The 23,116-nt window shown below is 47.0% G+C and overlaps 1 protein-coding gene across 5 annotated transcripts; it reads left to right on the top strand.

Moving 5' to 3' along the window:
* Positions 1–216: 216 nt before the first annotated feature.
* On the top strand, positions 217–21,960 carry LOC311252840 (UPF0606 protein KIAA1549). Of its 5 annotated transcripts, XM_084346402.1 has the most exons (21): positions 217–488; positions 4,174–4,382; positions 8,592–9,842; positions 9,936–10,018; positions 10,290–10,589; positions 10,850–11,036; positions 11,560–11,619; positions 11,866–12,017; positions 12,124–12,301; positions 12,707–12,891; positions 12,973–13,178; positions 13,618–13,745; positions 13,928–13,942; positions 14,180–14,370; positions 14,447–14,682; positions 14,911–15,046; positions 15,230–15,523; positions 15,610–15,662; positions 15,743–15,867; positions 16,881–17,035; positions 17,401–21,960. In XM_084346402.1, exons 2-21 carry the CDS (start codon positions 4,235–4,237, stop codon positions 17,623–17,625), a joined length of 4,308 nt encoding a protein of 1,435 aa, XP_084202528.1. In that variant the 5' UTR covers positions 217–488; positions 4,174–4,234; the 3' UTR covers positions 17,626–21,960. The 5 variants fall into 5 exon arrangements, with proteins under 5 accessions (XP_084202528.1, XP_084202529.1, XP_084202525.1 ...); XM_084346403.1 differs by having other exon boundaries at positions 12,707–13,178; positions 15,230–15,424; XM_084346399.1 differs by having other exon boundaries at positions 12,707–13,178.
* Positions 21,961–23,116: the final 1,156 nt, after the last annotated feature.

Genomic DNA, 23,116 nt, shown 5'->3' with positions numbered 1-23,116 from the left:
TTCTATTGTTTTGATATTAAACAGCTGATTTCAATACAAAGTGACTGTTTATGGGTTTTTCTTCAGATCAACATCTGGACTCAGTCTGACTCGGTCCAGGTTCTGATCCTGATCCGAATTCAGCTGTGTCTATGTGTGTGTGTGTGTGTGTGTGTGTGTGTGTGTGTGTGTGCGCGCGCGCGCGTGTGAGCAGATAGAAAACAAGATGTCGTTTGAATTGTAGATTTGGATCAACTGACGCTGAGCAGCAGGCGGAGCCGGGTCGGACTGGTACCGACGGATCCGGGACCGGCACGGACGGGTGCAGGACATGTCCGGTCTTCTTCAGGTGGACAGAGACATGTGGAGGTGAAGAAGACTGTGGCAGAGGAGAGGAGGAAGGTCTGATTCTGCGGGGACTCTCCGCCTCCTCCTCCACCGCGCAGGGAGCGCGCCGCGCGGCTGCGGGAGAGGCGTGACGCGCCCGAACCGCATCTCCAGGATGGCAGGTAGGTCTGATCTCTCTCTGAGGATAAAAGGCTCCAGTACCGATTGCACGTCTCGGCCTTGGCTCGGCTCGCTGTCAGTGTGCAGCTGTATGTAAATGTTCGGTGTTGGTGAGGACGGGCTGCCGGTCCGCAGAGCCGGTGTCGGTTTTAAGCTCCAGCTGCGGCTCACATGAAGGAGGCATCTGGATCTGTCCCGGTTTACTACGAGGATCAGGGTCATGGTCGTTAACGCGTTAAACCGGACCAGACCGGGTAATTAGGGCACGGATGTTCTGCAGCTGTATCCGAGGACGGTGAGTGTGGAGCGGCTGGCAGCCGCCGTCCTCCCCGGTGTGTGTGCGGAGGAGAGGCGGGCAGAGCAGAGGCAGGCCCGGGATGTTAGCCGCTTATCTAGAGACCGAGCGGAGAGAGGAGACCGAGCCGGGCCGAGCCGAGCCGAACCAGGCAAGCAAAGGTGTGAGCGGCCTGGAGACAGATCTGTTAGCAGAGCAGGGCCGGAACCGAGCTGAACAGGGCCCCGAGCAGAGGAGGCACATTAACTATTAATACAGAGCAGAGGAGGGAGGAGGACTGTACCACTGTATCTGTGTACTGTGTGTGTATCTGTGTACTGTGTGTGTGTATCTGTGTGTCTCTGTGTGTATCTGTGTACTGTGTGTGTGTATCTGTGTGTCTCTGTGTACTGTGTGTGTGTATCTGTGTGTCTCTGTGTGTATCTGTGTACTGTGTGTGTGTATCTGTGTGTCTCTGTGTGTATCTGTGTACTGTGTGTGTGTGTGTGTGTGTGTGTGTGTGTGTGTCTCTGTGTGTATCTGTGTACTGTGTGTGTGTATCTGTGTGTGTGTGTGTGTGTGTGTGTATCTGTGTACTGTGTGTGTGTGTGTGTGTGTGTGTGTGTGAGATGTATACTGTGTATACTGTGTATGTATAGCCACAGAGTGAAACAGTTCAGCTGGACTGTAGTTCTGTGTAACAATCTGCTCTTCAGAGATCATTCTGCATCAGGACTGAAACTATTGATTATTAAGGCCACATTATTGATTATTCTGGTTTGATATGTAAGTCATCAGATAAAAACAGACCATGTACTTTACTTTGATATCAATCATTTGTTGTTGATGATGGTGTTAGCCTTAAACTGTTGTGGGGGGAGGTTTGTAGTGTTGAAGGTCGGAAACTGAAAGCCTCCCCGGGTCTTTAAAATACTGATATTAGAGACTTTTAAATCGCAAAAACAACCAAGAACACATCAAATGTCTCCAGCTCATCTGCTGTAACCACGGTAAATAAAATCTTTTCAAGTCACTTTGTGTAATGACTTTAATTAACATATTTGGGTGACCTTTTCCTTTAAAAGGTAACTCCAGCTGTTTACACATTAAAGTATGTTTACTGTATATGTGAAGAAAGTAATACAGAGCCTCTTGTGGCTCCAAAGAAAGCTGTATGTCATCTCATAAACTGCCTCCAGTGATGTCACTCAGTGGCCCACTTGGATTATGGGTAAATAGGCTCCGGTTATTAACCTCCTATAACACTGTTGGACTCATTCTGGACAGATTAAAAACAAATGAAACACAGATACATCGTCTTTTATTCCACAGATTCTTCCTTTTCAAAACCTGGTGCCTACATTAACCACAATGCACCAGAGTGACATCACTGAGGCAGTTTATCAGATTATAGGCAGTTTACCCACAGAAGGCTTCATACCTTATATTTTTGTTAAACTGGTTGGCTGACCCTTTAATGTGTAAACTGGTGGGCTGACCCTTTAATGTGTCAAACTGGCCCTTTATGTGTAAACTGGTGGACTGACCCTTTAATGTGTAAACTGGTGGACTGACCCTTTATGTGTAAACTGGTGGACTGGCCCTTTATGTGTAAACTGGTGGACTGGCCCTTTATGTGTAAACTGGTGGACTGACCCTTTAATGTGTAAACTGGTGGACTGGCCCTTTATGTGTAAACTGTTGGACTGACCCTTTATGTGTACACTGGTGGACTGGCCCTTTATGTGTAAACTGGTGGACTGGCCCTTTATGTGTAAACTGGTGGACTGACCCTTTATGTGTAAACTGGTGGACTGACCCTTTAATGTGTAAACTGGTGGACTGACCCTTTATGTGTAAACTGGTGGACTGACCCTTTAATGTGTAAACTGGTGGACTAGCCCTTTATGTGTAAACTGGTGGACTGGCCCTTTATGTGTAAACTGGTGGACTGGCCCTTTATGTGTAAATTGGTGGACTGACCCTTTATGTGTAAACTGGTGGACTGGCCCTTTATGTGTATTGGTGGACTGGCCCTTTATGTGTAAACTGGTGGACTGGCCCTTTATGTGTAAACTGGTGGACTGGCCCTTTATGTGTAAATTGGTGGACTGGCCCTTTATGTGTAAACTGGTGGACTGGCCCTTTACGTGTACTGGTGGACTGGCCCTTTATGTGTAAACTGGTGGACTGGCCCTTTATGTGTAAATTGGTGGACTGACCCTTTATGTGTAAACTGGTGGACTGGCCCTTTATGTGTAAACTGGTGGACTGGCCCTTTATGTGTAAATTGGTGGACTGACCCTTTATGTGTAAACTGGTGGACTGGCCCTTTATGTGTAAACTGGTGGACTGACCCTTTATGTGTAAACTGGTGGACTGGCCCTTTATGTGTAAATTGGTGGACTGACCCTTTATGTGTAAACTGGTGGACTGGCCCTTTACGTGTAAACTGGTGGACTGGCCCTTTATGTGTAAACTGGTGGACTGGCCCTTTATGTGTATTGGTGGACTGGCCCTTTATGTGTAAACTGGTGGACTGGCCCTTTATGTGTAAACTGGTGGACTGGCCCTTTATGTGTAAATTGGTGGACTGGCCCTTTATGTGTAAACTGGTGGACTGGCCCTTTATGTGTAAACTGGTGGACTGGCCCTTTACGTGTACTGGTGGACTGGCCCTTTATGTGTAAACTGGTGGACTGGCCCTTTATGTGTAAATTGGTGGACTGACCCTTTATGTGTAAACTGGTGGACTGGCCCTTTATGTGTAAACTGGTGGACTGGCCCTTTATGTGTAAACTGGTGGACTGACCCTTTAATGTGTAAACTGGTGGACTGGCCCTTTATGTGTAAACTGGTGGACTGACCCTTTATGTGTAAACTGGTGGACTGACCCTTTATGTGTAAACTGGTGGACTGACCCTTTATGTGTAAACTGGTGGACTGGCCCTTTATGTGTAGACTGGTGGACTGGCCCTTTATGTGTAAACTGGTGGACTGGCCCTTTATGTGTAAATTGGTGGACTGGCCCTTTATGTGTAAACTGGTGGACTGGCCCTTTACGTGTACTGGTGGACTGGCCCTTTATGTGTAAACTGGTGGACTGGCCCTTTATGTGTAAATTGGTGGACTGACCCTTTATGTGTAAACTGGTGGACTGGCCCTTTATGTGTAAACTGGTGGACTGGCCCTTTATGTGTACTGTTGGACTGGCCCTTTATGTGTATCGCTGGACTGGCCCTTTATGTGTACTGCTGGACTGGCCCTTTATGTGTACTGGTGGACTGGCCCTTTATGTGTAAACTGGTGGACTGGCCCTTTATGTGTAAACTGGTGGACTGGCCCTTTATGTGTACTGGTGGACTGGCCCTTTATGTGTACTGGTGGACTGATGATGTGCTTCCTGTCCTCAGGTCCTCCTGATGGGCCCTCGGCTCTCTGTACCGGGATCAAACAGCCGGCCCTTTGAGGACGATGGACCCTGTGATCCCGCCAGGACCTGGCCCCAGGACCAGGACCAGGATGGAATCCAGAACCTCAGCGTGCAGACGCACACTTGGTGTGATTCTGCTGGTGGTCGGCACACTGGTTTCCATGGTAACGTCAAGCTCACCTGCTGCAGGTGAGTGGCAGTTAAAGGGACATTTCACTGATGTTACAGGTTAGGGTTCAGGTCCTGGTCCTGGTCAGTCCTCAACAGCCCGATCAAAAGACACAGCAGGGAGGCTCTAATGAAAGACACACACAGGTGCATTGTGAGAAATGTAGGATCCAGGATGTGATGAAGGTTCTCAGTCATCCAGGTGATGGTAGTTCTAGGTGCTGTATCGTAGCCAACTGGACTTGTTTCAGTTTGTTCAAGACGTTTCACCTCTGATCCAAGAGGCTTCTTCAGCTCTAACCAACTGGAGGAGCTCCCTGTGTGGGAGTGTTCTTGCAGAGTCGTTAAGGACACGTGTGAGCTCTGAGTTTCAGACTCGTTAGGGCCACTTGTGGGTTGTTGGTTCTACCGGCCTTCATGTGGGTTGCTAGGGCCAGGTGAGCCCAGGTGTGAATGGCTGTTAAGCTGTTGGAGAGAAGTCAGTACAGCATTGTAGGTGGTGATCAGTGATGTCTTAGGCCACCTCCTCTGTTCAAAGACGGTCGTTCCAGTTTGACATAGATCTTTTACTCCTATTTCAAACCATCTGTCTTCTCTGGACAACATGTTTACATTGTTGTCCTCAAAGGAATGATTTGTCTCCTTCAGATGTAAGTGGACAGCAGAGTCTGGACCTGAGGAGTTGGTCCTCCTGTGTTGTGCCATTTGTTCATGGAGAGGTTGTTTTGTCTCCCCGATGTACAAATCTGTGCAGTCCTGCTGCATTGAACAGCATCAACTACATCACTCTGTTTCTGCCTCGGCGTGTTGGTCGGTTTGAAGTGAACCAGGATATGATGTTTATTGAAGATCCTCCTGAGGTTCTCAGATGTTCCCGCAACATAAGGAATGATGATGTTGTTACGTTTTCTCGTCTCCTCCTCTCTGTCTGCTCTGGATCTTTTAGCAGTTTTGACAGAGGTCCAGTTTGGGTAGCCACAGGTTTTAAATGCTACCCTGATGTCAACTGTTCCTTCTCCTTCCCCTCTGTCTTAGTGGGCTCGGCTTCAGCTTGATGGTTTAGGGTTCTGATGACCCCCAGCTTCTGCTCCAGTGGGTGATGAGAGTCAAACAGCAAGTACTGATCAGTGTGTAGGTTTTCTGTCCACTTCAATGTTGAGACTTCTGTCTTCTTCAGTGTGTCCTGCACAGTCCAGGAAGGGCAGATCGTCTCCTCTGACATCTTCCCGTGTGACCTTAATGTTATTGTCCACAGCATGTATGTGTTCTGTGAAGGCTTCCACTTCCCTTGCTCTGATTTTGACCCAGGCGTGGTCCACATACCTGAACCAGTGGCTTGGAGCAGTTCCTGTGAAGGTAATGAGGGCTCTGCTCTCAACTTCTTCCATGTAGAGGTTGGCCATTATTGGGGACACCCGTGAGCCCATGGCACAGCCGTGCTTCTGTCTGTAGAAACCTTCACTGTACTGGAAATAGGTGGTCATCAGACAGAGGTCAAGTAAGGCACATATGTGGTCTGGGGTGAAGTTGGTTCCATTGAACAAAGTGCTGTCCTGTAGCAGGTGTTTCTTCACCATCTTGATTGCTTCTTGAGTAGGAATGCATATAAAAAGTGATGTGATATCATAAGCAAGCGTTGTTTGGTCTGGGTCCAGTGTTATTTCTCTCACCTTGTTGGTGAAATCCTGTGAGTTTCTGATGTGGTGTTGCCGAGCAAAGGAGCTAAGATACTGGCTAAGTGCTTGGATATGTTATAGGTAACGTGAGTTAATGCTGCTGATGATGGGTCTGAGTGGTGCTCCTTCCTTGTGCATCTTGGGGAGTCCATAGATACATGGGATGGCTTCCCATCAAAATCGAATCGTGTACTCGTGACAGAATCGTGACACCTCAGTGTGTACATATTCAAGAATGTGACTCCTGTTAACATTTCACACAGAATAAACAAACAATATTCCACATAAATGCAAATATTACAAACCTCACTGAACATGAGTTTCCTTATAGACACTGAAACATGTCTGCATGTTAACTGCAAACAAATATGGATATTTATTGTAACCTCTGACCTCTGAGCTTCCTGTAGAAAACAGAAAGTTCCTTGTAAGGAGTCGCTGTTATTGACCACTGTCTCACTGAAGTAGATCTTCATCTTTATTCATGTTGTCGTCCTCCCACTGACACTGAGTCACACACACACACACACACACACACACACACACACACACACAAACACACACACCTTTATATCTCACACTGAATGAGTCACATGACCTGATGATGTCACTCTGAGGAGGATTAAAGTGACAAACTGATCCCATTATTCATTTTATACTCAAAAATAACTTTATTAACTGACTGAGGCGGACATTTTTAATCAAACTTTATTAGTACTTTATTCTTAACAATCATCAGGAAACAGTCAAACTCACCTCTTCAGGTGTGGTCACAGTTTCTGACCTCACAGACATTTGAACTATGTTTGATTATCTATACATTATATAATTACATACATTTCTACTGATGAATCAGATAATCAGGATTTAATCTGACATTTACCATAAATCAAATTTCCTGAATGTAGTAATAAAGACAAACTGCTGATTATAGAGTCTGAAACATTTAAATCTTCAGAATACGTCTGATCTATCTATCTATCTATCTATCGTTTGTGAATTTGAGGGCGTTGTCTCCTGAATACCAATCACTCGTCTCCATTCAGCACGTGATGCCGTCGCAAAGTACGGTGTCACCAGGGCAACCAGGCACCAGATGTGTGTGTGTGTGTGTGGGTGTGTGTGTGTGTGAGAGAGAGAGATGACACAAAGACAAATAGGTTTAAAAAGGCTGCAGAGGGAAAAAGGAAAAAAAGGACTCCTCTGAGACTCGCATGTTCAGGTTGATTTCACGCTTTAAATATGAAGCTAGAGCAAGCTGCTGGTTAGCTTAGCTTTGCATAAAGACTAGAAACAGGGGGAAACTGCTAACCTGGCATTGTCCAAAGGAAACACAACCCACATACTGACAGCTCCAAAGTTCACTGATTAACATGATCCATCTGGTTTCAACAAGACAAAAAGTGGGTTAAAAAAGGGTTTTATGTGCTGGAACTGTTTCTTGACAAAATAACAGCATCTGCCCAGTGTTTCACACAGGGTCCTCAGGTCTGGTCAGGGTCCTCAGGTTTGGTCAGGGTCCTCAGGTCTGGTCAGGGTTAGGGGCGGTTCCTCATATGGGCAATATGGGTAGCCGCCCAGGGTGGCATTTGTGGAGGGGCGGCATGAGCGCCCGCAAATTTTTTTTTGTTTGCATTCATTTCATCCGGATTTTGTATCGCTGATTTACATTTCAAGTCAATTATGTCATGTTGCCATGTGGGGAGTGGGCGGCTGGGTGCTCTGGTTTCGTCAGGGTCCTCAAGTTTGGTCAGAGTCCTCAGTTCTGGTCAGGGTCTACAGGTCTGGTTAGGGTCCTCAGGTTTGGTCAGGGTCCCCAGGTCTGGTCAGGGTCCCCAGGTCTGGTCAGGGTCCTCAGGTCTGGTCAGGGTCCCCAGGTCTGGTCAGGGTCTACAGGTCTGGTCAGAGTCCTCAGGTCTGGTCAAGGTCCTCAGGTCTGGTCAGGGTCCCCAGGTCTGGTCAGGGTCTACAGGTCTGGTCAGAGTCCTCAGGTTTGGTCAGGGTCCCCAGGTCTGGTCAGGGTCTACAGGTCTGGTCAGAGTCCTCAGGTTTGGTCAGAGTCCTCAGGTTTGGTCAGGGTCCCCAGGTCTGGTCAGGGTCTACAGGTCTGGTCAGAGTCCTCAGGTCTGGTCAAGTTCCTCAGGTCTGGTCAGGGTCCCCAGGTCTGGTCAGGGTCTACAGGTTTGGTCAGAGTCCTCAGGTTTGGTCAGGGTCCCCAGGTCTGGTCAGGGTCTACAGGTCTGGTCAGAGTCCTCAGGTTTGGTCAGATTCCTCAGGTTTGGTCAGGGTCCCCAGGTCTGGTCAGGGTCTACAGGTCTGGTCAGAGTCCTCAGGTCTGGTCAGAGTCCCCAGGTCTGGTCAGGGTCTACAGGTCTGGTCAGAGTCCTCAGGTTTGGTCAGATTCCTCAGGTTTGGTCAGGGTCCCCAGGTCTGGTCAGGGTCTACAGGTCTGGTCAGAGTCCTCAGGTCTGGTCAGAGTCCCCAGGTCTGGTCAGGGTCTACAGGTCTGGTCAGAGTCCTCAGGTTTGGTCACATCACTTTCTTTGTCCCGCAGGTGTTCTGGCATTGAACAGGACGGTAGAGTCTCCGTCACATCCTTCATCGCCCTCCTCCCCCTCCTCCCCTCTCAGACCCCCTGCCCCCAGCCCAACCTCAGATTCTGGTTACCATGGTAACAGTGGTGGCGCAGGCTCTGCGGAGGACTCAGACTCCGGTGCTCAGGGGATCCACCTCCTGTTGAGACCTCCAGACCTCTTGTCCCCGAGCCTCCCCCCGCCCCTCCCCCCACACACCCAGCCCACCCTTACCCCTCCTCCCCCCTGGGAACAGGGTCCCTCCCTAGAGGAGGCCTGGGGCTCTGGAGACTACATGGAGACCCTGTCCTTCATGGTGCCCGATGGTGAGGAGCTGGCCTTGGCCACCCCGCTGCCCAACCATACCTATGACGAGGACGACGGGGGGGACTGGGTCTCCTACGACACCGCCTTCCCAGCCCGTCCCACTCTCCCCCTCTCCTCCCGCCTCCCTCTCTCACCCTCCTCCTCCACCCCAAGTATCCCCCTGCACACTCGCCCCACCCATCCGGATGTCTTCCCTGCCTGGGATGATGACTACGACCTGGAGGACATGATGCCCCTGGAACCGACAGAGCTGCTGCTGCCGGACATGAACAGTCTGGAGTACTACACCAACCTGCTGGCCCGGGAGAGGGAGAGGGAGCGAGACAGGGACCGGGACCGGGTCAACCGGACTGACTCGGGATCCCCCATCACTCCCACAACAACACAAACTCACCCCTCCCCCCCGTCTCCGCCCCTGAGCTCCGGTCCTCTTCCAGAACGGGAGCCCAAGCTTCCCCCCGCAAGACCCACCCCTCCCCTAACCCTCTCACCCACACTCACTGGTGACAAGTCAACCACCATCAAAACACCCTCTGCCCCATCTCCACCTGCTCCAAGACCCAAAGACCATGCCCCAGTCCCAGGCAGACACCCTCTTCGCCCCCCTTCAAACACCACTGGCCGGGTGCCTCCCCCTCCACCTCTGGGACCTCCCACCCGCCCTGACAGACCGGAGAGGCCTCCAGTGGTCATAGAGAAGCCAGGAAGGGCTCCACCCACCAGGACCGCTACCACCACCACCAAGGCTACAACCATGACCACTGGCATCACCACCACCACCCAGATCACAGCCATCAGCCTTACCAGAGCCCCTCCAGTCACTACGCCCAGAGTGGCCCAGACTCCGCCCACCAGACAGTACCTGTGTAACGTCACCAAGCCGGAGATGTACCTGGTCAGAGTAGGTAAGAGGTCGGATGCCTTGTGACTGGAAACCAGGTGGTGCTGAGTCACACCGACAGGTGGAGTCAGCTGATCTGTGTGTTTGTCTCCTGCAGTCAGCTCCAAAGGTTCGTCAGCAGGTTTTGGTCAAGTCAGAGATCTTCTGAAGAGAGAGTTCAACCGCTCAGTGGAGCTGCAGGTACAAACACCACCTCCTCAAACACCACCTCCTCCATGAGTCCTCTACTTTGTTATCAAATCATTCTAATCATTGAAAAACATGATATTTTGTTGTTTGTTGCCTCTAAAGTTTGAGTGTTATTATTGATTGTTCTCACATGTTGTATTGAGCATTAATTAAAATGTGAGTGAGTGACCACACCTTAAACTCACCTTTAACTCACCTTGAACTCACCTTGATGATGTCAGATGATTGATGGATGTCTGTCACGTCTCTGCTTCGTCGTCAGTTCCTGAGAACTCCGTCCAGTTTTGCCTTCCGAGTCGTGTCAGGACCGTTGATCTACACCGCCATGTCGGTCATCAATGCCCTCCGCCAGCCGCCACGTGGCTCTGGCCCCGTTCCCACCGTGTCACCGCTCTACACTATACCTGACCTTAGGTACCAGGTGCACTCTGTGCTGCAGTTTGTCCCCACCCACATCGACATCAGAGTCTGTAACTTCAGCGAACGAGTTGAGAGAGGGCTGATGATGGCGTTCGCTGAAACACGGAGACGATCTAATGAAGCAGGAAACATCACCGTACAGGTGAGTCTGTTACCTGTTTTACACGTTTCCATATCATATTAATCAGAGAAAAGTACAAAACCCTCAGACTGGAGAAGCCGGAACCATGAACTACCTGATCAATCACCAAATAGTTCCAGTGATCATCACTCTATATTTAGTGTCACATGTTCTAAATTCTGATTCCGAGGCAATTAATCCTTCACAGACAAGTTTATTATGAAAATATATAATCTGTGTGTGTGTGTGTGTGTGTGTGTGTGTGTGTGTGTCTTCTCCAGCTGTTGAACATCACCATGGGCGTGGTCCAACTGGGGGCGGAGCAGAAGGTTTCTGTTGACATCACATTTGCAGTGCGTGATGGGCGGGACTACCTGCCAGGGTCAGAGGTCAGCGAACACCTGAGGAAGCTCAGCCTGGTCGAGTTCAGCTTCTACGTTGGATTTCCTGCCCTGCAGATCGCAGAACGTACGGCACAAACGCACAAATGCATGTTAACAAAATTTTGATATCACTGTCTCACTGTGTCTCCACCTGTACTAAAAGGACAAAAATAAGGAATAAAGTAAATATGAAGTATAATATGTGATAATTGTTTATTACATGTGTTAAATATTTAACATTTGTATAGCACGTTTACATTTAAACATTTAACATTAACAAGTGTGTGTTAAACGTATGTGTTAGACGTATATCAATGTGTTAAACATAAAAACGTCACTTCAGTAGACATCTCTACAACATAGTACAAAGCAGTCATAACACTGATCTGTTATTTCTTTACAGTCTGTTGATAATTTTAGTACATCTTTGAATTTTCCAACTAAAACTCTAACATAATGCACCTTTAAATGTGTTAAACATTAAATGAACGTGTTAATTGTGTTAAACTTGTGTAAAATGGTGTGATACAGTTTGAAAATGTATGTATATATATATATATATATATATATATATATGTGTGTGTGTGTGTGTGTCTACGGGTATACAGCGTTCCACTACCCTGAGCTGAACACGTCTCACCACCTACGCTTCACCTGGGTCCGTACAGGTGAGCTCACATCTCAGCTTTGTTTCTGTTTTTCAACCAATCCGCCTCCATCTTTTGTACCAGACCATGCAGATAGTTGTAGTTTGTGTGAGGACAGACTGCTAGTGGAAACTAGTTCTGTTACAGTCTGGATTATTTGACTCCATTTCACTGGGATGATGCAGAAACCTCTGACAGATATCTGAAGTATTTAAAAACACAGTACACTGGAGTCCAGTTTGTGTCTGTGTGTGTGTGTTGTTTCAGTCCTGTTGGGGGTTCAGGAGCAGCTGGTGGCTGAGAGAAGTTTTAAAGCTCGACTGGAAAGACGTCTGGCTCTGCTGCTGGAGGAAGGACTGCAGGCGTCCAGCAGGAGGCGCCTGAGGAGAGCGACAGCTGTGGGCAACAACAGTCTGCAGGTAGATACACACAACATACAGGTACATACGCACATCATACAGGTAGATACAAACATCATACAGGTTTCCTCTGTCTGAGTGGTTTGTTTGCCCTGTCGTGTCTCAGGTGGTGCGAGTGGCGAGGTTTTCGGGGGTGGAGCGCCCCCTGGAGGTCTTTTATTTTGTGGAGGGTCCAGGTGGTGAGCGGATACCAGCCGAGGTGACAGCAGCCACCCTGAACCGTCTGGACCTTCAGAGAGCCGCCATCGTACTCGGACACCGAGTCCAGAGACCGCTTGCCCAACGTGAGTCCACACCTGAGTCCACACCTGAGTTTACTCAGACCACCTGATCACAAACTGATATCTTTGAACCAGAGTCCAAATGTCTCACCTGCCTCTCACCTGTCTCTCACCTGCCTCTCACCTATCTCTTACCTGTCTCTCCCCTGCCTCTCACCTGTCTCTCACCTGTATCTCACCTATCTCTTACCTGTCTCTCCCCTGCCTCTCACCTGTCTCTCACCTGTCTCTCACCTGTATCTCACCTGTCTTCCACCTGTATCTCACCTGTATCTCACCTGTCTCGATCCTGTATCTCACCTGTCTCTCACCTGTCTCTCCCCTGCCTCTCACCTGCCTCTCACCTGTATCTCACCTGTCTTTCACCTGTATCTCACCTGTATCTCACGTTGTCTCACCTGTCTCCAGCCGTAGAGACTCTGTCCGTCCCCCCGGCAGAGACTCAGAGCAGCAGTATCTGGCTGATCGTTGGAGTCGTCGTCCCTGTCCTGCTGGCCGTCTTCATCATCATCATCCTCTACTGGAAGCTGTGTGGCTCGGAGAAGCTGGAGTTCCAGCCAGATGCCATCAACACCATCCAGCAGAGACAGAAGGTCAGAGGTCAACAGGAAGTTGTTAACTCTTTCCTGTCCTATACGTCATCACTAATAGCTGATCCATGTGTCGTCTCTCAGCTTCAGGCTCCCAGTGTGAAAGGCTTCGACTTCGCCAAGCTCCACCTTGGTCAACACAGTAAAGACGACATCATGGTGATCCAGGAGCCCGGCCCGCTGCCCGCCCCTGTCAAAGAGGCCACACCTTCTGATGGCGGTGACCTCAACACCCCCAAATCTAAAGGATCGTCCACCAAGGCAGCTCGGTCTGGCCGTCGCAGGGGCAGGTCAGTCACACATTTAGACTTTATGCACATCTGTTAACACTCAACTGGTTGGTTGGTTGGTTGGTTGGTTGGTTGGTTGGTTGGATGGCTGTTTGGTTGGTTGGCTGTTTGATTGGTTGGTTGGTTGGTTGGCTGGTTGGTTAGTTGGATGGTTGGTTGGCAGGTTGGTTGGTTTGTTGGTTGGCTGGTTGGTTGGTTGGATTGATACTGACACACCTTGAAACAACGCTTAAGGTTTAAAAATTGTCTTCTTTTGACGTAGATTTAAATATTTCTTTACAAAATAAGACAAAGTAGAACAAAATTTTTTTGATTTCTTGGTGAAAATTGAAATATCAGAATAAAAATCGAGGTAGAACAGAAGAAGGATGATATAAACAGTAAAATCCCCAGACTTTAATACATAAATAGAATTACTCCTCTGTCTCTCTTGCATCAGACTCAGCCCGTCAGATGGTGATTCTTTAGGCAGCGACCAATCGAGCGGCAGAGAATCAGCTGAAGAAAGCACTCGACCTGTGGCCACGCCCAATGAAGGGAAACAGCACAGGAAGACGCCCAAAAATGGTCAGAGACACTATGACATCAACTGACGACAACTGTTTGATGTATGTGTGTTGAGATGTTGATTTACTGTTTGAGCAGCTGATTAAAGAAAAAGAGAAATGAATGAATGAAGAAAACAAGTCTGTTGTTGTGTTTTAACGAAAATCCTCCATCTTTTTTTTCATAATGCTGCTCGACTGAAGGGAGGAGCAAGATGGGTACGTTTATACCTTCACATCATCTCCTGTCGGACACATTAAAGCTGCTGTGATCAATAATTTATACCAACAGTGAATCAAATTCTTCTGTCAGCTGTAAACACTCAATAACCGGTGAAGAAATTGGAATGTTTGTCAGTGAAATGCATCATGGGAGCTGACTTCATTCTTGTTTATCTTTGTACAATGAAATTCTTCTCTGACCTCTGACCTTTCTGTCTCCATTCACTCTATCAGGCAGCGGTCCTGAAGAGCTTCTCTCCTCGTCCTCCATCTTCGACCATGTCGACCGTCTGTCTCGTGGCTCGTCTGATGGCACACGTCGCCAGGCCAACAAGGTGCAGCTGATCGCCATGCAGCCACGCCCAAGCCCACCACACGCCCCATCCCAGCCGAGCCCCACCCTCACAGAGAAGGTCAACACAGAGGTGAGATGCTGACCCTCATTGCTCAGTGTGGGGTCATTTTAAACCTTTCTGACATCACTGACCTGTGCTCCTGCAGGTTGCACTGCGACACAAGTCAGAGATCGAGCATCATAGAAACAAACTACGTCAACGTGCTAAGAGGCGAGGTCAGTGTGAGTTTCCCTCTATGGACGACATCATGGACGCATTCGGTGATGGACCAGTGCAAGGTGACGTGGCACAGCGTCTCTATAGTTCCGCCCACGACCACATGGACTGCATCCTACAGGCCGACAACCCCTCACCTCCCACCCCCACAGACTCCAGAAGGAGGTGAGATCTCACCTGAGAAAACTGAGCTGATCTGAGGGCAGACACATTGTTTACTATTATTTATTAGGGTTAGGGTTAGGGCAGGGTAGGTTAATGTCTATTAATTTAAAAACTCTGTTCTTATTTTATTAAAACAATAAAACATAAAACTGTATGAGCCTGAGCTTCTCATTGTGATGAATCATTTCTGAGGAGACAGGAAACATATTTTCAAAAATGTCTGTCCAGAGGAAGGCGCTCTCCTCGAGGTCGGCGGGCTCAGCCAGGACCTGGAAGTCTTCCTGATACAGACAGAGACCGGCTGCTTACCGATCAGAGCGCCACCTACAGGAAATACCCTGGACTCAACAACGTGGCCTACATGGTGAGACAGTGACATTGTTTTAACAGCTAGAAGAACAGCTCTATACTTCTGATTCTACAATATTGAATTTGAAATTCCTCAGGGCAGCGTTTTGGTTCCATTTTGTTTTTATTGTTAAAATGTAAAGTCAGCCCGTTTTTATAATGTTTTTATTCCATATTCTCTTTTACCTTTCTTTTATAGTCGGACCCTGACCTGCCCCCAGACCACGGCAGCCCCTCCCCTACAGATGAGGTGTTTGACCCCGCCCCAGCCCCACCGCCCTACATGCCCCCCCAGCCCTCCATCGAGGAGGCGCGGCAGCAGATGCACTCACTCCTGGATGATGCCTTTGCCCTGGTGTCGCCGTCCTCACAGGGCAGCGCTGGGGTGAGCGGGGTAAGCCCTGCCCTGCCCAGCCCCTCCCCACAGCCCCGCCCCCCAGGCAGGCAGTGGGGCTCTTACCCAGCAGCCCCCTCTCACAGCCCCTTTTCTGCAGTGAGTGTGTTGTCCTGCAGCTGAGGCCTTTTTCCTTCTGTCACGATTCCATGTTCAGTCTTCATGTTCTTTCTCTCTTTCTGCAGAGATATGCCGAGCTTGGAATGTCTCCCACTTCAGTCCAGGGTCTGCTGCAGAGGTCAGTACATTTCAAACCAGGTCCAGGTCTGAAAGGTGATGGACCTGAATAATTACTGATGCTCTGTTTGTTTTATCCAGGCAGGGCCTGAGCTCAGGAGGGTATGTTTCTACTGGAGACCAGCTGCAGGAGTCAGTTTACAGCAGAGGGCAGTACGAGGACCCCCCCTCCTCATCCAGACCGCGACCTGTAGGCGGCAGCACAGGTACAGTCATCTCAATGTACTGATCACATGCTTTTCTGATTTTTTAGTAATCACCATATTTGTGATATCAGTAGTTTTTGTTGTCATTAAAGGAATAGTTCACTCTAAAACAAAATTCAGTCATTATCTACTTACCCATATGCTGATGAGAAGTCCGGTGTAGTTTCTTATTCCTCAAAGTGCAGCTGGAGACCCGTGGGGCTTCCCTCCGGCAGTAAACATCATATGACGAGCTTTAATGGCGTCCGAGAGGAAAATGTCCATAAAACTACACAAAAACTTTGTAATATTCCTCCATACTGCTCGTCCGCTGCAATCCAAGTGTCCTGAAGTGGCGACATCCAGAGTTTACTCCAAACGACGTCATTTAGTACATTTTTACAGCCTAAACAGTCACTCTGCTGTGTTTACACGGAGGCACGCTCCGCGTTCACGCGAGTCTCCCTCAAAGCCGATTGCACTACGGAAGCCACGCCGGACAAGATGAACGAGACTCGCGATAGATACACACCGGTATTTACTTCCTGTTGTGAGCCACCGAGTGACACACAAACACAAGAGGGATCTGCTGCACTAGTGATTTGAAACTTTGAAACTCACAGCAGGAAGTAAATGCCGGTGTGTATCTATCGCGATTCTCGTTCATCTTGTCCGGCGCGGCTTCCGTAGTGCATTTGGCTGTGCGTGAACGCGGAGCGTGCCTCTGTGTAAACATAGCATAGTGACTGTTTAGGCTAGGAAAATATACTTAATGACGTTGTTTCGAGTAAACTCTGGATGTCACCACTTCATATTACAAAGTTTTTGTGTAGTTTTATGGACATTTTCTCCCGGGCGCCATTTAGCATCGTTATATGGATTATCTTTGCTGGAGAGTAGCCCCGCGGGTCTCCAGCTGCACTTTGAGGAATAAGAAACTGCACCGGACTTCTCATCAGCATGTGGGTGAAACTGAAACTGAAACTCTTTCCTCATGATGATTGGTTGTATCTGTTATATTTGCTGACCTCCAGGTGCACAGCTCCACCACTTGACCCAGGTGGGTTTGTCGAGTCAGATTGGTGCGTACCCTGGGGTGGGTCGCAGCATGTCAGGTCCCACTGGCTCCAGCTGGAACCAGCAGCACTCAGACCAGGACTTGTCTAGACCAGGAGCCAGCAGAGAGAGTGTGAGTTCACTGTGGGGAGATGCAAACATTAAAACAAACTGGGCCAAACTGAGTGGTTCTGTCATTCTTTTAGAAGTCATGACCAGTCCTTGCCCTGAGACCCTTGCTCACCCTCAGGGTGCAAATCAAACTGAAAGTTTATTTTTTTCTGTCTAAATCAAAGTTGCAAAGTTTACAATGATTTTCATCTTCGGTTCAAGTAGTGTCTTTCACGTAGTTTGGTTGCAAGTGCAACACGATTTGTCGTTGTTAAACATGAACAAATAACCACAGACATGAATGTCTTTACCATTTCTTTTCATGTCTGATATCTGGATTTACTTTCTGGTCTTACCCTCTTTCCCCTCTTCCTCTTCTCCCCACAGGTGCTGTCTTTTCCTGAGTTCTCCTCTTCCTCTGTTTTCCAGATGCCCAGCTCCTCGTTGCGGGACCCGTCGGCTCCACCTCTCCTCCTGACTTCACCGACTCCAGAGTACCCACCAGAGGACGCCTCCCCCTCTGCTCACACTTCTGCCTCGCTTATAAAGGCTATCAGGGAGGAGCTGCGACGTCTCGCCCAGAAACAGGCTGCAGTGACGAGCTACCCTTAGACTGGTTTGTATCAGGACTCAACTGGTTTTAAACCACCCAGTCATTAAGGACAGGATCAAAAACATAAAACTGACTGACTGATACTCTGGACTCTCTTGAGCTAATCTACGTCTGTGCCGCTAAATCCAAAACAACTCTGGACCACTATCCACATCTGGAAAAAAAGGACAGTGTCTCCTGACTGAAAGACCTCCGGTATTTTACAGGGTCCCGTCTGTCTGTCCGTCATCCATTCAGCTCAGTGTTCATTGGACAGGAGTTTGACTCTTCACTTTTCAACTGAAGTGCTTCCTGGGATCATTTAATGATCATCCTTTTTGAACTTCAGAAGCGACAATTAATTCCTGAATTTCTGGACTAGATCGTCTCTCTTTGAACTCCTGGAATTGATCCTCTGCCCTGAATATCTGGAGTCGAACATCCTTCCTGACCGTATGGAGAGGGATGGTACCTCTAGACATTCTTGAGCTGATGGTCCCTTTCAGATCTTTTGGACTGGATGGTCACTCCAGATCTTCTGGACAAGATTGTCCTGCCAGATCATCTAGACTGAATGGTTCCGCGGTCCCTCCAGACCTTGTGGGACAGAGCATTCATTTTGAATGTCTGGGCGAGATTGCCCCTCTTGGAGTTTTGAAGCGATTCCTCCCTCTTGAATTTCTGGAGCAGATCATCGCCACTGACCTTCTGGAGTGGCAGTTTCCTGCTGAAATCTGGGAATGGATCATCTCCACTTACCCTTTCAGAGTGGATGATCCTTCCTGGAATTCTGGAGTGAATGGTGCCTCCCAGAAGATCAGCACTCCTGACTCCTCGTCCTGGAGTGGATGGTACCGTCTACCCCTCTGGGGCGTTTCAGCGGAGTTGTGGAGGGATGGTCCCCCTTAAAATACTGAAATGAATCGTCCCTTCTGACCCTCTGGGTGGATAGTCCTTCTGGACCTTCTAGAGTCGATTGTCCCTCCTGAAGTTCTGAAGTGGATTTTCCTTCTGGATCTTCTGTGGTGCTAACCGTCAGCCTCATACCATCTCCTCATTGACCACTTATTGCCTTCCACACTCCCATCAGCCACAGGGATCAGGTCTCTGTTCATAAACCATATCAGTGAGGTCTAGCACTGTCGACAGCTGGAGGTGGCAAACAGTTCCTATTGCAAGGGAACGCAAAACAGAAAAAATATATATAAATATCTATAAGAATTAATTTAAATATCTGTAAAGAGATAGAATCCCAATGAGCACAATATTCATGTAAGAGTTATTATTGGAGTATTGAGATGTTACTTATTTTTTATTGCTTATATATGAAAGTATACTTTATTTTGATCAAAAAAAAGACCAAACTACTGTTCTATGGTTGTATTCCTCTTGTGTTTGAGCTCGCTGTAGATTTTGAGCCGGCGCTTGTTTATCCGTGGAGACGTTGCTTATCGTAGCCGCTCGCTCGTGTGTTCAGTGGCAATGAAAAAAAAAATTACCGCTAATGCATCGCTTTGATATAAAGGTTTCTCATCGCTGATTTGTTGCATCCATCAGTTTTTATGGGCACAACACACTAAAGATGAGTTTATCACATGAGAGGTGAATAAAAAGTGTTTTTGTGCAGGGCAGAGATGGAAACCAGTCATTCATCGTACTTTAGCTAAGGCTAAAAGCAGACACATCAGTGCCCCCTGGAGGATGTAATGTTCATTGCACACAAGAAAACAGATTCCTACCACTAACTTAAAAGGTTTTGGGAGGTAGAAGATAACCTTCAAACTATTTAAAATCTGCCTAAGCGGTAGCATGGCAAACAAAAAAGGACCAAGGACAGATCCTTTGGGCACACCACAAGTTGCATAGTTTGTTGAAAGCTAGTTCTGACAATTATAACAAACCCATCACATTATTATAACAAAGCTGATATCAATGATAATTATTAGTAATTTTATTAGTAGTAGTCAACCCAGTTGCCAGAATAATTGTTGGCAGTGCGTTTCTGCAAACCACGGATATGTTCAAACTTTACATTTTTTTATGACTCAACTTTATGTTTCTTTGGGTTGAATGTTCAGTGTTTTGTTGTGACAACAATATGCTGTGGTCTGGTTAGGTTTAAGCACAAAAAACACTTGGTTAGGGTTAGATAAAGATCATGTTTTGGTTTAAATTACCTGGTTCTGTCTCCACAAACACAGCTGACAGATGTCCCGATGTCTGGTTAAAAATATCCAGTGGTCTCCTGGCCGTCTCGCCAAAAACATCCCGTCCATCTCCTGACATGAAAGTCAGCTCATAAACATCTAATGTAACGTGATTTGACACGTATTATAGCATTTGGGAATCGTCGTATTAGCCTTTTCTTAATCTGCTGGTTGTACAGCTGAATGACTGGTTCCCCTCTCTGCTATTGCTGGCTGTTTTCTCTGTAGTGTTGTGAAGAAGTCGGTCGCTCATATAAATTGGTTCCAGGGGTACGAGAGGGTTTGTTCGTCTTTGCTCTTATTCAGCATGTTTGACTAAGTTTGGCTTTAGCTATTCGTGATGTTGCGGTTAATGTTTAGCATGCTGCCAAAAGATGTTAAAAACAAAGTTTAAATAACTAAAGAGTTGTTCTACATCAAGTTAAGAGTGAGCAAAGAGTGCCATAAAAAAACATCGCTCATCCAAACACGGTAGAAAAAAACATCATATGAAACATGTTTTTTTGTTTTGCATATCCAAAAGATATTTTTTAATCTAAATAAAGATGGTTACAGTAAACAGTGTATAAACGAAAGTGGATATGGTGTTAAATAGAAAACATAATATATAGAACATATTTTATCTGTGATTGCTGTGCTGAACGGACTCAAAGATCTGCCCGGCAACAGTGCCAACACATCTTTCATGGACCAGAAACCAACTGCAGAACTCTTCACCGGCTGGAGACTTTCTGATTGGACCTAGCACCTGTCAGTCAAGCTGTAGGACTCGGCCATGCCTACAGGGTCACATGGTGCTAACTCAACGACTCAAGGTGTGTCTGAACGTCGTCAGATCACACACAAAACACAAAAACAATTGAAACCCAGCAGGTGTCATGATTGAAAAGAGAAGTTCTTCTGAAGCTGCTGCTCTGCAGGTTTCACAACTTCTCCTGAATGTTTCCTTCAATGTTTTCTATACTTTCAGAGTTTCTGTGTTTTCTAGAGCTGCGATCCTCAGTGAGAATCCAGCTGACTACCAGTCGCACTGAGGACGTTTACTCATGACAAAACTACTGATTCACACTGACACTCACCTGGTACGAATGTGTTCAGAGCCCAAACAGTCCTGAAAGATTGTAGTCCTCTAATCTTGTTCACACAAGTTATTAATGTGCAAACAAATTGTTGTTGTTACAACATATTAACATGTAGAAACAGGATAAACTGTGTCAACATATCACAGTGAACAAGATATAAACTGTTGAACAAGATACCAACAAGTGCAGAATATATTGACAAACAAGACAAAAGATACTAACTTGTGCAAACAAAATACTAATTTGTGTGTGTAAAATATTAATTTATGCTAACAAGATGAATAATAATAATAATAATAATAATTAAATAACAAAATATACACTTGCACACATAAAACATTATGGGAACAAGATACTAATGTGTTTGCACAAGATATTACAAACAAGATAAAAAAATTGTGTGAACAGATATAAACCTTTGAACAAGATACTGACTGCACAACATAATGACTTGTCAAACAAGATACAAGATAATAACAAACAAAATACTAATTTGTGCGTGCAAGATATTAATTTCAGCAAACAAAATAAATTCTGTGAACAAGATGTCAACTTTTGCTTGTCAAACAAAATACAAGAGATTAACTTGTGCATTGTACTTGTGAGTGAGTGCAGGATTTACATCTGTAAACAAACTTCATTTATACAAACATGAAAACTCAACAGCTGAAAACTCTCACGAACCATCTGTGTGTTTTCAGATCTATCAGACAGTTTAAGTCTTTAGTTTTGTCACGAGTGAATTTCCATACAGGTGTTGCTCTGGATCGAACCACATTCCTGTTGTTCCTCTGAGACTCTGTTCCAACACGCAGCTTCACCGACCAGGTGAGTTCAGTCCAGCTGTGAACCAGCTGTGATCCAGGTGAAGCTGCCTGGAGGAAACAGAGACTGAAGGAAAAGTTATTTTAATGTTGAATCAGTGACACTGCCAGCACTCTCACCTGTTCAACAGCAGCCAGGTGAGTCTTCAGCTGATCTGTCACATGACAAACTGTCTGTGAGCTGCATCCTGTGGTGTTCAAAGATTGTGTTAACAAACATTAAAGAGATGTGTTCAGATTCACACTGAGTCACAAGACTTTTATTAATTTATTACTGCTGTCCTTCTGCAGTTTAATAGTGAGACAGAATCATGTTTCAGACTCAAACTGTTGCATTTAAAATGGATGTTTGTCAGTCAGTGTTTGATCCGTCCTCTGTGGGATCACATGGCTAAATATCACACAGACAGCACTGACACGGAAGCACAATTCTGACAGAACAGGAAGAAAAATTAAAGAGAAAAGATTCATATTAAAGAAGTTTTGACTTTTTATGTCAAAATGATGAGAAGATGAAAAGGTTGAGTTAATAAACCGAGGAGCGTCAGGCTCACTGAGAGTTTGAGAATAAAGTCAGAATATTTCAAGAGTAAAGTTAAAATATTTTCAGAACTGGGGGTCACGTGATGGTGGCTTAGGAGACAGTCGCTTGTGTGGGAGCTCCGTAAACACCCAATATATATTTAGTATTCTCACTGAAGATACGGCTCTTTTTCGTAATGTTATAGAAATAGTATGACTCTTGAACAGTATTGGACGAAACAACACGAGACAATGCCAACGTTCAAAGGCAAAAACAGCAACAAAGCGCGACAGCTAGCCACCGACAACACTACAACTTTAGCTCAACATGGCTGCAAGCAGGAAGGTGACAACAGCGAGCTGGACCTGGAGCCCAGACTCGCTAAAGCACTTGACATTATGACCAGTAAACTGATGACGGCCATTAATGATAAACTCGAGCCCCTGGCTAAAACAGTCCTCTCACACACCAATTAGCTGAAGAGGGCGAGAGACCGACTGGATCAGGTGGAGGCCAGGACGCTACACCCAGAGACTGCTAACGAGCCACAAGCTGTTAAAATATTAGCCCTGGAGAAGAAAGTCAAGTCTCTGTCGGAGCACATAGACGAGCTTGAAAACAGAGGACGACGAAAGAACATACGCATTTTCAATATGCCAGAGAATATGGAGGGGAGTAATGCTTTGGACTTTTTTGAGTGCTGGCTCGCAGACTTTCTCAACATGGATACCGAGGGCAACGCTTTAAGCTGGAGCGGGCTCACCGCTCCCTGGCACCTAAGCCCGGCTCCGACTAGCGGCCACGCCCAGTCATCATCCACTTCCATGCATTCCCCGACAAGCAAAAGGTGATGGCAGCAGTGAGGCGCAAAGCGG

The sequence above is a fragment of the Pagrus pagrus genome (genome assembly GCF_965226575.1).
Source record: "Pagrus pagrus genome assembly, chromosome: 23".
Classification (NCBI taxonomy): domain Eukaryota; kingdom Metazoa; phylum Chordata; class Actinopteri; order Spariformes; family Sparidae; genus Pagrus; species Pagrus pagrus.
The sequence above is the reverse complement of the archived record's forward strand: the minus strand, read 5'-3'. Positions and strand labels throughout refer to the sequence as shown.